The 16,541-nt window shown below is 44.8% G+C and overlaps 1 protein-coding gene across 2 annotated transcripts in view; it reads left to right on the top strand.

Annotated features, from left to right (window-relative positions):
* Positions 1 to 16,541, top strand: part of RARG (retinoic acid receptor gamma) — a 308,995-nt gene that overhangs the window by 97,421 nt on the left and 195,033 nt on the right. For both annotated transcript variants that reach the window (XM_040340679.1, XM_040340680.1), the window contains exon 2: positions 13,573 to 13,925. In XM_040340679.1, coding sequence (XP_040196613.1) covers positions 13,733 to 13,925 — 193 coding nt within the window. In that variant the 5' untranslated portion in view covers positions 13,573 to 13,732. The remainder of the gene's footprint in view (positions 1 to 13,572; positions 13,926 to 16,541) is intronic.

Below are 16,541 nucleotides of genomic sequence, written 5' to 3'. Positions count from 1 at the left end.
TAAACTATGGGCTAGATTCAGGTAGGGGCGCGCATTGTTATGGCGGCGCAGCGTATCGAATTTATGCTACGCCGCCGTAAGTTAGAGAGGCAAGTGCTGTATTCACATAGCACTTGCCTTCTAAGTTACAGCGGCGTATCGTAAATGGGGCCGGCGTAAGCGTGCATAATTCAAATGAGGATGAGGAGGCGTGTTTTATGTTAATTCTTGGTGACCCGACGTGATTGACATTTTTCCCGAACGGCGCATGCGCCGTCCGTGGAATTTCCCAGTGTGCATTGCTCCAAAGTACGCCGCAAGGACGTCATTGGTTTCGACGTGAACGTAAATTACGTCCAGCCCTATTTGCGAACGACTTACGCAAACGACGTAAAAAATTAAAAATTTGACGCGGCAACAACGTCCATACTTAACATTGCGTACGCCTCATAATAGCAGGAGCAACCTTACGCCGAAAATGCCTAATGTAAACAACGTAAAAAAATAGCGCCAGGCGTACGTAAATTTGTGAATCGGCATATCTAGGTCATTTGCATATTCTACGCCGAAAACGACGGAAGCGCCACCTAGCGGCCAGCGTAAATATGCACCCTAAGATACTACGGTGTAAGAGACTTACACCATTCGCATCTTAGGCTAATGTCAGCGTATCTTGCTTTCTGAATACAGAAAGAAGATACGCCGGCGCAGCTTTGAATTTACGCGGCGTATCTATAGATACGCCGGCGTAAATCAATGCTGAATCTAGCCCTATGTTTACTGCAGGCTGCAGAGAAAGGGACTGGGGAATCTTTGTCCTCAGTTTTTTTCTCTGTCTCAAAAGTGAGACATCAGGGGTCTGTTAAGACCCTTGATATTTCACCAAAGCCCCATAACGGGCCCCTAAAAAAAATTGTACAAAAAAAATAATATTTTGTAAAAAATAATAACTACTGACACCATCCAGTCCCCTACTGACACCAATGTTTGCTCTACTGACACCGTCCAATGCTCTCATGATATACACACATGTGTTTGTGCTCTGGGGTGCACACTCTAATGCAATAGGCTGCACAAACCAATGCCACCTACCCTTGCCTCAGTGAGAACAATCTCAGCACAGGAACCCCATCATATGGATGCATATGTGCAGTGTGTTGGAGTTAGGGCCAAGTCTCTTTGCCACAGCACATATGTAACACATTCTGTGAATGGGGAAGCTAATCCTGTGACTGATCAGACTCGGCCTCATTCACAGATTATATTTCAGGTAGTGTAATTAGTGAAAGAACGTTTCTCAGTGAAGGAGACGGCTGGAGGGAGTGTGTGCCTGTCGGATCATCTTTAGTGCAGCATTGCCTACAGAACCGAAGAGCTGTAAACCCTCCACAGTGTGGGAAGTTCAGCAACAGGAAGAGGACGGGGCAGCCCTGCAGTGAAGATTCTATAGAATCCAGCAGTCTGCACATTGTTGGACATGTTTCATCACAGGCAATGTAGTTAACACTATAGAAGAAAAAAGATTTTTAGCTAAACTTTAGCTTTAAACCCGTCCAAAGTAAAATAAAAAATAAGTTTTGATTGTACGAAAAATACCGCTTTGGAAGCGACCTTATGATGATCGGATCGTTAGTACAGAGCTTTTCGAGAGCCGTTCACGACAGTTCATCCAATATTATTAGATCGGACAAGCACACATTTTTTTTCCGTACAATACCATATTGTACAATTTTCGTTTAACCACTTAAAGCGGAGGTCTACCCTAAAAAAAAATATAAATATAAAGTTGACAAAGAGGCTCCAAGATTTCTTTTTTTTTTTTTAGATTTACCAGAAATGGCTGTTGCTAGGCAGATCGTCCTAATCTGCCACTTCCTATTCCCTGGTAGTCTTCATTCTTCTCCTCCTCGCACTGTCTTCTGGGACATTTGGGTTCACTGTTTTCTGGGACCTGTGTGCGTCCCAGAAGACAGTCGGACATTCACAAAGCGCCACGCCGCAAGGCTCCACTGCCTGTTTCCCTTACTTCGAACGGCGGCACCGAGACCCAATCCGATGGACAGATCGGCCTTGGGCAGCCGACATCGCAGGCACCCTGGATAGGTAAGTGTGCTTATTAAAAGTCAGCAGCTACAGTGTTAAAAATTACTTAGAACCCCAAACATAAATATATTCTTTTCTAACACCCAAGAGAATAAAATGGCGGTCGTTGCAATACCATAACAACAATATTGCTCTTCAAAGTAGCAATGTATTCCTGCGGCGGGCGGTCCGTAAGTGGTTAATCAGTAAAGTTGTCATCAGAAAATACAATACAAATACACTACAACACATGACATCACTTCCGATTTTTTATTCTGTTGTATGAGAATTTTTGCAATTTTAGTAAGCTTTCTATGTTCGATATACGACTGGCATGCAAAAAAAAAAAAAAAAACGGACGGTCTGTCGTCCGATTTTCAGATCTTGTATATGGGGCATAAAGCGGCATTCAGACCTAGAAATTTGGGGCCAGATCCACGAAAGAATTATGCCGGCGTATTTCTAGATACGCCGCGTAATTTCAAATTTTGCTCGTCGTATCTTTGTTTTGTATCTTCAAAACAAGATACGACGGCATCTCGGCTAGATCCGACAGGCGTACGTCTTAGTACGCCGTCGGATCTAAGCTGCAATTTTTCGGTGGCCGCTAGGTGGCGTTTCCGTCGAAATCCGCCTTGAGTATGCAAATTAGCTAGTTACGGCGATCCACGAACGTACGTCCGGCCTGCGCATTTTTTTTACGTCGTTTGCGTTCGGCTTTTTCCGACGTATAGTTAAAGCTACTGTTATGAGGCGTACTCAATGTTAAGTATGGCCGTCGTTCCCGCCTCGCATTTTGAATTTTTTACGTTGTTGCGTAAGTCGCTCGCGAATAGGGATTTGTGTAGAATGACGTCACTGTCGTGAGCATTGGCTTGTTCCGGGTTAATTTCAAGCATGCGCACTGGGATACCCCCACGGACGGCGCATGCGCAGTTAAAAAAAAACGTTGGTTACGTCGGGTCACGACGTATTTACATAAAACACGCCCCCATCATAGAGATTTGAATGGCACGCCATTACGCCGCCAAAGATGCACTACGCCGCCGTAACTTACGGCGCAGATTCTTTGTGGATTTGAAAAAAAGTAAGTTACGGCGTCGTAGTGTATCTTAGATACGCTACGCCCGGCGGATAAATGCGCCGCTGTACGTGGATCTGCCCCTTGAAGTGCACATTGTGTGACACGCATAGGGCAGCCTGTTGATTGCAACAAATTTGGCCAAGTAGCTCATTGAGCTGTTTGTCTCGTTCTGGTTTGTGTATTTTTACAGTACTAGTTGCGCATTTGTGCGCATGGCAAATGCGTGTCTGCGTTCTGCATTTGGGGTGCCACTTACAATTAATGGCACCAGAAGCGCAACATGCGTTTTTTTCAATGCGTTTTGTGAATGCGTGTGGAAACGCATGCTTCCGTGTGTTCACAGAACGCGCAGAGTGTAAAGGACCCACAATACACCACAGTGTTCTTGTTAAGCAGAGGGAGGAGAGAAATAGAAACGATCAGAAGTATTGTGTTGCTTTTTTTTACACAAAGGCATTTCAGGTCTGTGACATATAGAAGGATGGAATAGCTATAGAGTGAAAAGTAGAGACTGAGAATAAGGAGGGATGTGGAAAAAAAAGTAAGAGCCAGCGAAGGAAATAGCAGGGAGGGGGTGCGGGTGACAGACAGGGTAGGGGGGAGCGTAAGGACGGCACAGGGACAGAGTGAGCCTGTTGTGAGTTAGCAGTGTGGTTTTGAGTTCCATGTGGAATATTTGAGCTCAGTTTCTGCCCTCGGGGTGGTACAGCCAAGGCTGCAGCTCGGTGGGAGCCAAGCCTGCCCCAGCGCTGGCAGTGAGAACATAAGCGCTATTTATCTCACAGCCCAAAAAGACTGCTGATTTAAATCATATGGTGCATGCGGCACACATTTCCACCGAGTCTGGACGCGGCTCAAAAAGGGGAAAAAACACACAGAAAGCAGATCCACACCCTGTTCTCTCATTCAGCTGCCGCCGCTGCCAGGACTTAACCCTTCACAAAGTGCCTCTGTGCGATGGGTTAATCGACCACGGCTAATGTTTCTGCAAGTTACGTTCAGCTTCTCCGTAATTAGATTAGAAAGTATAACAAACACTCTAGAATTCACTTTGTTTAAACGAGTACAAAGTGTACTGCCTTGTGCATTATATTACATTGATCCTTAGGAAAATAATATACTTTTGTTTTTGTTTTTTATGGATACAGGGGTTGCAAACAGCAGGCTTGTCAATAAAGCATCCTGGGGCATCTCCGGGGGGGGGTGGGTGACTTGGGTACTTTGCAGTGTCCAGTCTGTCTTGGTTTGCTTTCGGTAAGGGGCGGGGGGGTGACTTGGGTACTTTGCAGTGTCCAGTCTGTCTTGGTTTGCTTTCGGTGAGGGACAGGGGGTGACTTGGGTACTTTGCAGTGTCCAGCCTGTCTTGGTTTGCTTTCGGTAAGGGGCGGGGGGTGACTTGGGTACTGTGCCATGTCCAGCCTGTCTTGGTTTGCTTTCGGTGTGGGGCGGGGGGTGACTTGGGTACTGTGCCATGTCCAGCCTGTCTTGGTTTGCTTTTGGTGAGGGGTGGGGGGTGACTTGGGTACTTTGCCGTGTCCAGCCTGTCTTAGTTTGCTTTCAGTGAGGGGCGGGGGGTGACTTGGGTACTTTGCAGTGTCCAGTCTATCTGGGTTTGCTTTCGGTGATGGGTGACTTGGGTACTGTGCCGTGTCCAGCCTGTCTTGGTTTGCTTTCGGTGAGGGGTGACTTGGGTACTTTGCAGTGTCCAGTCTATCTTGGTTTGCTTTCGGTAAGGGGCGGGGGGTGACTTGGGTACTTTGCCATGTCCAGCCTGTCTTGGTTTGCTTTCAGTAAGGGGCGGGGGGTGACTTGGGTACTTTGCAGTGTCCAGTCTGTCTTGGTTTGCTTTCAGTAAGGGGCGGAGGGTGACTTGGGTACTTTGCAGTGTCCAGTCTGTCTTGGTGTGCTTTCAGTGAGGGGTGAGGGGTGACTTGGGTACTTTGCAGTGTCCAGTCTGTCTTGGTTTGCTTTCAGTAAGGGGCGGAGGGTGACTTGGGTACTTTGCAGTGTCCAGTCTGTCTTGGTGTGCTTTCAGTGAAGGGTGGTGGGTGACTTGGGTACTTTGCAGTGTCCAGTCTGTCTTGGTGTGCTTTCAGTGAGGGGCGGGGGGTGACTTGGGTACTTTGCAGTGTCCAGTCTGTCTTGGTGTGCTTTCAGTGAGGGGCAGGGGGTGACTTGGGTACTTTGCAGTGTCCAGTCTGTCTTGGTTTGCTTTCAGTAAGGGGCGGAGGGTGACTTGGGTACTTTGCAGTGTCCAGTCTGTCTTGGTGTGCTTTCAGTGAGGGGCAGGGGGTGACTTGGGTACTTTGCAGTGTCCAGTCTGTCTTGGTTTGCTTTCAGTAAGGGGCGGAGGGTGACTTGGGTACTTTGCAGTGCCCAGTCTGTCTTGGTGTGCTTTCAGTGAGGGGTGAGGTGTGACTTGGGTACTTTGCAGTGCCCAGTCTGTCTTGGTGTGCTTTCAGTGAGGGGCGGGGGGTGACTTGGGTACTTTGCAGTGTCCAGTCTGTCTTGGTGTGCTTTCAGTGAGGGGCGGGGGGTGACTTGGGTACTTTGCAGTGTCCAGTCTGTCTTGGTGTGCTTTCAGTGAGGGGCGGGGGGGGGGGGTGACTTGGGTACTTTGCAGTGCCCAGTCTGTCTTGGTGTGCTTTCAGTGAGGGGTGACTTGGGTACTTTGCAGTGCCCAGTCTGTCTTGGTTTGCATTCAGTGAAGCTCTATGTAGAGAAGAAACACTGGGAGCACAGCAGCAGAGAGGAACACACCAAGTCCAAATCCCTATCCTCTAAGCAGCCTCCGATGTGAACACGGAAAGTGTGTTCTCATTACTTCTATGAATGTCTTCCATTGGCCAGTCATATGGCACACACATTGCAAGACTCTTTTTTTTTTGTTCCTCAACAGACGAACGCGGGGCTGGAGAAATCCCTGGAGCCAGGTAGCCAACGCTTCTAAAAAAATTACAGCTGGCGCCTAACTTCTTTGGTTTCAGTCAATTCTTATTAAAGTTCTGAACACTAAATAAGGGAAGCAGAAAACATCATGCAATAACAATCGCTATATTCTGCTTGTCGCCATCCTAATTAATAGTAAATTGTATTTTTTTTGTATAATCAAGTTTTATTGTTTTACAAATAAAAGGTTCCAAAAAAAGTGTCAAGGCGTCAAACATCATTACAGCACAGGGGTGTGGAATTCTTTTAACCACCTCAATACCGGGCACATTAAACCCCTTCCTGCCCAGGCCAATTTTCAACTTTCAATGCTGTCGCACTTTAAATGACAATTGTGCGGTCATACAACACTGTATCCATATGAAATTTTTATAATTTTTTTTTTCGAGACAGACAGAGCTTTCTTTTGGTGTTATTTAGTCATCACTCTATTTTTTATTATTTGCTAAACAAATGAAAAAATTACAAAAAAAATAGAAAAAAAAAAAATGTTTTCTTTGTTTCTGATATAATATAACATTTTTCAAATAAGTAATTTTTCTTCTCTGATGTGCACTGATAGGCACTGATAGGCTTCATTGATTGGCACTGATAGGCAGCACTGATGGGCATTGCTAGGCTGCACTGATGAAGCTGCACTGATGAAGCTGCACATAGGCACTGAGGAGGCTGCACTGATGGCCACTGATAAGCTGCACTGATGGCCACTGATAAAGAGGCATAGATGAGGCGGCATTGATGGGCACTTATTTGCTGCACTGATTGGCACAGATATGCTGCACTGATGGACACTGATTGGCACTGATAGGGCTGCACCAATCATCAGGAAAGCCAGGTATCAGGCTTTCCTTTCCTTAGATAGTCACATTTGTTTACATGTGATCAGCTGTGAAAGGAGAGATGGCTACTCCAGGTGGAAACCTTGGTAGTGATCCACCCCACAGAGATCCCAGGTGCAGACAATGCAATCAGCAAGGCAGGAATAGCAAGGATGTATTTCTAGACAGCCGTACTCTTGAACAATAGTTGCCTTTATTTAAAATAGGAACAGCACTACAAGCCACAGCAATCAAAAACTCGGACAGCTGATGCATTTCACACTATAGCTAGTGTTTAGTCATAGCTTATGACTAAACACTAGCTATAGTGTGAAACGCGTCAGTGGTCCGAGTTTTTGATTGCTGTGGCTTGTAGTGCTGTGCCTATTATAAATAAAGGCAACTATTGTTCAAGAGTGCGGCTGTCTAGAAATACATCCTTGCTATTTCTGCCTATGTGATCAGCTGTGATTGGACACAGCTGATCACATGGTAAAGAGCCAACGTCATTGGCTACAAGTCTGTTTACCACCAGGGAAGATGGTAATTGTAGTTTTTTCATTCACAGGAATCTGTGAATGAATGACGCGGCTGTGTGGGCGAAGCCCGCGCAGGCGTGCTGGCGACAGCGAGTGAAGGGAGAAGAACTCCCACCGGCTTTCACAGGCAAGAGGGGGGGATCAGGAGCTGGAATATGTTACATGTTCGCCCTAAATACAGGAGGGACATGTAAGGCCCCGTACACACGGCCGAGGAACTCGACGTGCCAAACACATCAAGTTCCTCGGCCAGTTCAGCCCTGAAGCCGCAGCGGAGCTCGGCGGGCCGAGAGCTCCCATAGAACAACGAGGAAATAGAGAACATGTTCTCTATTTCCTCGTCGAGCTCCTCGTCGGCTTCCTCGGCTGAAAGTGTACACACGACCAGTTTCCTTACGACCAGAATTCAGCCAGAAACTCGGTCGGAAGCTGAATTCTGCCGAGGAAACTGGTCGTGTGTACGGGGCCTCACATGTTCCAAAGGTGAACTTAACCTTTAATTATAAATGGAAGGTGAAATCGAGATCTGTCATTTTACTTTCAGCTATTCAGGATGAGGCTGTAAAGTCACAAACACACTTTGCTACATATGACAGTACTGTAAGGTTAATTTCACCATACACCATAAGATTTTTCTCATTCCGCCTGCAGTCAGAACTAAAAATACAAACAGATTCCTTTATCCACACTTTATAGTACGAAGGGACAAATCTTCCTGTTTACCTAATGTATTCTGACAGCTGGCACCAGTGGCTGTCAGAATACCCGTCTGTCCAATCAGATGCAGCAGCTGTTCATCTGACAGTTTTATGCCTGGCTTCAGTTATTGGCCCTGGCACACTGTGACCTAATGCAAACTTTCTACCTGAAGAGGCCAACAAATGCTACCCTTTATGATTATGAACGCTTTCCTGGGCTAGATTCACGTAGCTGCGCCCCTTCTTACAGCGGCGCAGCGTATCGTATTTACGCTGCGCCGCCGTAAGTTTGAGAGGCACGTGCTGTATTCACAAAGCACTTACGGCGGCGTAGTGTAAATGGGGCCGGCGTAAGCGCGCGTAATTCAAAAGATGATGAGGGCGGCGTGTTTTATTTAAATTATGGTGACCCCGCGTATTTTAAGTTTTTTACAAACGGCGCATGCGCCGTTCGTGAAAGAATCCCAGTGCGCATGCTCGAAATTCCGACGCAAATCGTCATTGCTTTCGACATGAATGTAAATTACGTCCAGCCCTATTCGCGAACGACTTACACAAACAACGTAAAAAATTCAAATTTCGAAGCGGGAACGACGTCCATACTTAACATTGGCTGCGCCACCTAATAGCAGGAGCAACGTTATGCCGAAAAAGCCTTACGCAAACGACGTAAAAAATTACCGCCGGGCGCACGTACGTTTGTGAATCGGCGTAACTAGGTAATTTGCATACTCTACGCCAAAAACAACGGAAGCGCCTCTAGCGGCCAGCGTAAAAATGCACACAATTATACGCCGCCGCATTCAAGTTACGTTGGCGGAGGAAGCCTATTTTTTCGAAGTATCTGCCTTGGAGAATCGGCGTAAAGATACGCCAGCGCAGATTTGAAATTACGGCGGCGTATCTGGAGATACGCCGCCGTAAATGCTACCTGAATCTAGCCCCCTGTGTCCTTATCTATGGGGATTTTTCCAGCGATTTGGACAGACGTTTCATCAAATAATTTCTGATTAGAAATACCTATTATCAGTCTGTTGGTAAACTCTGCTCCCAATTGTCAAAGAAATACTACAATTGGTTTTGATCCTTGATATTCTCAGGAGAACATTTCACTAGAAATGGTATTAAAATACCAACTTATGATCACATGTATGTTTCAATTATAGCAATGAGACATTTATAGTATCATGTGAGGAACGTCACTTTTTCATTTTAAAGCTCATATAAAATTGAAATACCCCTTTTGTCAGAAGAGGAAATAAGACTGAACGAGTCTTTGTAATGTGTGGATGTCTCATCTGGTGTCTGGCTCCAACAAGTTAGGAAATGAATGTTGATATATTTAGAAATTTTTATTACATTACACTTTTTAGGTATTATTTTGGCTTCTCTTAAAGTTCACCTAAACTCAAAAAGTGACGATCTTATAGAGAACATTCAGAAAAGTAAGTTGTGCCTAAGGCAAGCCATCAATTATTTGATTTTTTCCTTTCCACCATGGTTGGAAGGAAGGAAAATTGCTTGATTACAGCATCAGTCAGTATTGATGAGGAATTCCCCCTGCAGCGCTATTGTGTTGTGTTTTGCTGGCTGGGAGCCTTCCAGGCTGGCAGAACACGGTGATTACTGCTAGCAGGTATAGCCGCTAGCAGTAATCGCATGTAAAAAAATCTGACAGGCTAGCTGTACCAAAGTCGATCGATGGATCGACTTCAGTACATTAGCCAGCCCATGGATTGATCGAATATTAGCCGGTCCCTGCTGAACTGGCCGAGATTTGATCCATCTATGGCCAGCTTAACCACTTCTTTACTGGCCACTTAAACCCCTTCCTGCCCAGACCAATTTTCAGCTTTCAGCGCTGATGCATTTTGAATGACAATTGCGCGCTCATACAACGCTGTACCCAAATTATATTTTAATCATTTTTCCCCCACAAATAGAGCTTTCTTTTGGTGGTATTTGATCATTATTATTATTATTATTATTATTATACAGGATTTATATAGCGCCAACAGTTTACGCAGCGCTTTACAACATCAGGGAAGACATTATAGTTACAATACAATTTAATCTATGATCATCTCTGCGATTTTTATTTTTTGCGCTATAAACAAAAAAAGACAGAAAATTTGGAAAAAAAAAAACAATATTTTTTACTTTTTGTTATAATAATATCCCAATATATAATAATATATAATAATATCCCAACAATTTTTTTTTCAACGGTTTAGGCCGATACGTATTCTTCTACATATTTTTCTTAAAAAAAAATCGCAATAAGCGTATTTGATCGATTTGCCCAAAAGTTATAGCACCTACAAAATAGGGGATAGATTTATGATTTATTTTTTATTAGTAATGGCGGCGATCTGCGATTTTTTTTTTTTGTCAGACCTGCGATATTGCGACGGACATATCGGACACTTTTGACACAAATTTGGGACCATTCACATTTATACAGCGATCAGTGCTATAAAAATGCACTAATTACTGTATAAATGTGACTGGCAGGGAAGGGGTTAACACTAGGGGGTGAGGAAGGGGTTAAATGTATTCCCTGGGTGTGTTCTAACTGTGTGGGGGGAGGGGGGTGACTGGGGGAGGTGACCGATGCTGTGTCCCTATGTACAAGAGACACAGATCAGTCTCCTCTCTCCATGACAGGACGTGGAGCTCTGTGTTTACACACAGAGCTCCACGTCCCTGCTGTCACTGCCGATCGCGTGTACCCGGCGGACATCGCGGCCGGCAGGTACACGCATCGGCTTCCCAGCGATGCGCCGGCACAGTGTTTACCCCCCAGTGGCGCGCCCGGGTAATGCACAGAAAAAGACGTCCAAAGACGTCCACTCTGCACTTGAGAGCCGCGCTGTGGACGTCTTTTGTCTATAGCGCGGATCTCAAGTGGTTAAGCAGTACCCTGAAATTTGTTTCCTGAAAAATAGCAGTCCATTTCTTGAATTGTAATTGTACATATACACTTGTGTTCTGTGAACCTCATGGTTGTATATCTACAGTGTGAGATCTAAGGCATCGTATTGACTTTCCTGGTCACTCCATCACAAAGTTCTATTTTGGTTAGAGAGTCTGGTGGGCATCTATTGAAGGCTCTGTGCCCACATACTACAGTGTTTGGGGTGTTTCTATCTACCATAGCGCCTGGGGGGAGGGGATGTTCCTGGCCACTTCTTCTTTTGTTGAAGATTATAAAATAGATTAAAAATCCAAAAGGAAAAGAGGAATTCCTTCATACTTGATGCAGCAGCTGTGTGGTCCTGGGAATTTGAGGGCAGATATAAAGAATCTCACCATAGTCTGAGCATAGCATGATTATCAATGATAGCTGGAATTGGATAAACATCTTGATCTGGTTGATTATGTAAATAACTGAATGGCAAGGACTTCAAATAACTTGGCTGGACATTCACTGCAAATATATACAGTATTTATAGGAAACTTGTAGTTGCTGAGCTATTCTTCTTAAAATGCTACTTACCTGCCTGCCAGATGTACCCTTGTGATGCTGACCCTAAAAACCTGATGAAAGTTCTGGCTTTGCTAAACTCTATTAAAAAGACTTCTGTCAGCAATATCTTCGTCTCACTTCCTGTTCTGGTGGCGCATTGACCCCAGTACAGGAAGTGAAGTAAAATTTCCCCAACAGGGTCACAGAAAGCATTGATTCTATGCCCTGTAAACTTTCACTGCCCTACCCAAAATGAAGACAAAAAAATGTTTGGAGAAACGGTAAGGCTCCTTTCACACTGGGGCGGGAGGTGTGGTGGCGGTAAAGCACCGCTATTTTTAGTGGCGCTTTACAGTTGGAATTTTGGCGGTATTCGGCCGCTATCGGTGCGGTTTTACCCCCCGATAGTGGCCGAAAAATGGTTAATACCACCGGCAACGCGCCTCTGCAGAGGCGCATTGCCAGCGGTATAGCCGCGGTTTCCCATTGCTTTCAATGAGAAGAAGCGGTGGAGGAGCGGCAAACACACCGCTCCTTCACTGCTTCTAAGATGTGGGTAACAGGACTTTTGAAGCGGTCCTGCTAGCGCACCACTCCCGTGTGAAAGCGCGAGGGCTTTCACACTGGAGAAACAGCAGCCACTGTTTCAGGTCGATTTGCAGGCGTTATTTTTAGCACAATAGCGCATGCAAACCGCCCCAGTGTGAAAGGGGCCTAAGGGGTTGATTTACTAAAGGCAAAAAAACTGTGCACTTTGCAAAGTTCAGTTCCACTCTGGAAGAGCAGTTGCTCCAGAGCTTAATAAATGAGCAGAAGTTCTGCTGACTTCCATCATCCAATCACGTGCTAGCAAAAATGGGTACTCTTTGCGAAGTGAAGCGTTACCTCATTTACTAAGCTCTGGGGCAACAGCACTTGCAGAGGGCAACTGCACTTTGCAAAGTACACAGTCTATTTGCCTTTAGTAAATCAACCCCAAGCTTTAATATTAATTTCATTGGGCCAGATTCACAGAGCAAGTACGCCGGCGTATCTACTGATACGCCGGCGTACTTTCAAATTTCCCGTGTCGTATCTTTAGTTTGAATCCTCAAACCAAGATACGACGGCTTCTGGGTAAGATCTGACAGGCGTACGGCTTCGTACGCCTTCGGATCTTGGATGCAATACTTCGGCGCCCGCTGGGTGGAGTTCGTGTCGTTTTCCGCGTCGGGTATGCAAATTAGCGATTTACGACGATCCACGAACGTACGCGCGGCCGTCGCATTTTCTAACGTCGTCTGTAGTCGGCTTTTTCCGGCGTATAGTTAAAGCTGGTATTTTGCGGCGTATAGATAGACTTGCCATGTTAAGTATGGCCATCGTTCCCGCGTCGAAATTTGACATTTTTTTGGACGACGCATGCGCAGATCATTCGGCGCGGGGACGCGCTTCATTTAAATGAAACCCGCCCCCTGATCGCCGATTTGAATTCCGCTGCCAGAAATACACTACGCCGCTGTAACTTACGGCGCAAAATCGTTGTGGATTCGAAATTCCGCCAGGTAAGGTACGGCGGCGTAGCGTATCTCTGATACGCTCCACGGATCTAATTCTATGTGGATCTGGCCCATTGTGTTGATGCTAGTTTTTATCAACAAGGTTATATGTCTCAGAGATATAATTCACCAGTTAGCTGTAGGTAAATTGTAAGCTTCAGTTGTGTGTATTGCACTTTACTTTTACGATGTTGTATTTGTTCCTTTTCACATAAGTGAAACTTTTGCGCTAATGTCAGTTCAGTAGAAGACTATAGTTTATGGCTTAATGAGCAGGTAAAGACCAATCTCACATTCCTCATTTCTTGCTTTTCACCATGGCCTATATGCTGTCGCCACTGAATTCTAAGCTTGAACAAGCCTTTGAGATATAGATAAAAACTCACGCTAATTTATTGTTGTGTTTTTTTTTCCAGGAAAATATGTAAGAGACTGCAGTATACTCCTTGGCCATTAAATCACTCCTCACACGTCCAGAAAAGTGCAGGATGGATTTATCGCAGCATAACTAGACAAGAAATATCTGCCTGAGGAGGATCTGCTGGACTGAGTGAGCTATTGAGATACAATATCACCATGGCAAACAGCAGCAAGGAGCGCTTATGTGGATCCGGTGCACCAATCGGTCACGTCAATGGATTTCCCCAGTCTGTCTATCCATTTGCTTTTAGTGGAGGCATCAGGAGTTCCCCGCCATTTGAAATGCTTGCCAATGGAAGCTTCTTTAGAAATTTTCCTACCGATCTGCCTAAAGAAATGGCCTCTCTGTGTGAGTATGCACTTTGCACCAGTTTATATATATTTACTACAGTATATGCTGACCTATTTAACAGGTGTGGGGAACACATAAAGACCCTTAGTGCTCCTCCAAGTCATACTGTATGTGGCCTGCTAACTGATAGAATGTTGTGGTCTTATATAGGGCAGAATGTATTTAGTCATGTTGCTTGCATGTTCATTAAAGCCAGTTTACATTGTTTTGTAGTTACTAGGTACCAATTACAGGTCATATTAATTTAAGGTAATTACAGGCGGTCTCACTGGGTTACAAACAAGATAGGGTCTGTAGGTTTGAATTTGTTTGTAAACAGGTAAATTTTTTAATAGAGCTCCAGCCAAAAAAATTATATTTAAGTTTTTTGGATAGAATAGGGAAGGATTGAAGTGGTTATAAACCCACTTTTCAAAATATTTAAAAAACTAACACCTGTAAGACAAAGGCATAATGAGCTAGTATGCATAGCACTGGCTGGCTAAATGTCGTCCCAGAGTTACTTCCGGGTATCGCGGCTCTGGCTGGACCCGTCGGTAACGGCACAGTCACTGAAAGCAACGTCACGACGTGCCATTACTTCAGTGCGCATGTGCAGATTAATTTGGCACATGCAAATACAGGGGGTATCTCCTAAACTGTTCAGGTTTAGGAGATATCCAGGGTAGCTACAGGTACGCCTTATTATAGGCTTACCTGTAGCAAAAAGTGTGTTGTAAGGGTTTACAACCACTTTAACGCCCCTGTAACATTTGTTTTGCTGTCTGTGCCCCTGTTCAGAAGATTTCACCTCACGTTCTGTACCTATGACAATTGGATTTTGAAAATGTTGGGTTGTTGTGGAAACAAGGATTGGTGATAAACCTTCCGTGGAGACACCTTTTTCCAATAATAACACTTACAGGAGTGAATTTCCCTTCCTAAGGGTGGATTTCCTCTCACTTCCTGTTGTCTCCCTCCATTTGTAAATAGGACTCGTTTGTAAGTCGGATGTTTGTAACCCGGGGGCCACCTGTAGTAAAGTTTCTAGTTCCATTGGATCCAAACTTAAAGTCATTAATGGAATGGTACTGTACACCAATGACTTATTGCCACTTACTACAGGCAGTCCCCGAGTTACATACATCCGACTTACATACAATACTTACAAACGGAGGGAAACAACAGGAAGTGAGAGGAAATCCCCCCTAGGAAGGGAAATTCACTCCTGTAAGAATTCTCATGGGAAAAAGGTCTCCTCTGAAGCTTTATCACCAATCCTTGTTTCCACAACACCCCAAAATTTTTCAAAATCCAATTGTCACTGGGACAGAACAAGAGGTGAAGTCTTCTGAACAGGGGCACAGACAGCAAAACAAATGTTACAGGGGTGTTATCCCTTCCCTATGCTATCCAAAAAACTTTAGAATATTTTTTTTGGGCTGGAGTTCCACTTAAAAATGTACCTGTTCTGACTAACATACAAATTCAACTTAAAGGGGTTGTAAAGGTTTGTTTTTTATTTTCTAAATATGTTCCTTCAAGCTAGTGCATTGTTGGTTCACTTACCTTTTCCTTCGATTTCCCTTCTAGATATTTTTTTTTTTTGTCTAAATTTCTCACTTCCTGTTCCTCCTCAGTAAGCTTTCCCACAACATCCAAGCCGTTCTGGCTGGGGGTTAGTCAGTGTGAACACAGCATTTCCCCGCAGGGATGTAGTCCCAAGGCAGGGGGCGAGCATGCTGACGAACCCCTAGCCAGAAGGGCTCTGATGATGGTGGAAAGCTTACTGAGGAGAAACAGGAATTAAGAAATTCAGACAAAGAAAAAAAACATTTAGAAGGGAAATCAAAAGAAAAGGTAAGTGAACCAACAATGCACTAACTTAAAGGAACCTATTTAGAAAATTAAAAAACGAATCTTTACAACCCTTTTAAGAAAAGACCTACAGACCCGATCTTGTTTGTAACCCAGGGACTGCCTGTACATGTAATTCCATTGGCTACGTCACGATTGCTGGTCTTTGTGAGTGTCTTTTGGTTTAGGCATAATTTGCCAGAATCTTCTATGTACAGAGAACAGTATGATACCACATAGTTATAACACCACTGGTTGGCTGCTAATTGGAATAATAGAAATAATTCACACATGTATAGAAATGTTCTTTTTGTTATGCCGTGTACACACGACCAGTTTTCCCGTTGGGAAAACCGCTGTGTTTTCTTTTGGCCGGGAAAACCGGACGTGTGTATGCTCCTTAGCAGTTTTCCCGGAAATGTATGTCCACCAGCAAGGTGATTGATGTGGTCAGTCTCCAGGTGGACCACCATTGTATTCTCTAGGTTTTTTAACCGACAGGAAAACTGCGATTAAAAAAATGAGAACATGTTCTCTTTTTTCTCGCTGCGAATCGCTGCGTTTTTTCCCCCGCAGTTTTTCTATGGGGAAACACTGCTGTGGAGCATACACGGGGACGGTTTTCCCGACCAAAGCTCTCAGGCAGTTTTCCTGTCGGGAAAACCAGCCGTGTGTACACGGGGAAAAGTGACCGAGCCACTTCTCAGTTTTCCCCTCGGGTTTCCCAGCGGTCTTTTGACTGCCGAGAAACCCGATCGTGTGTACAAGGCATTAGCC

The sequence above is a fragment of the Rana temporaria genome, chromosome 2 (assembly GCF_905171775.1).
Source record: "Rana temporaria chromosome 2, aRanTem1.1, whole genome shotgun sequence".
Taxonomy (NCBI): Eukaryota; Metazoa; Chordata; class Amphibia; order Anura; family Ranidae; genus Rana; species Rana temporaria.
This window is presented reverse-complemented; position numbering and strand designations above follow the sequence as displayed.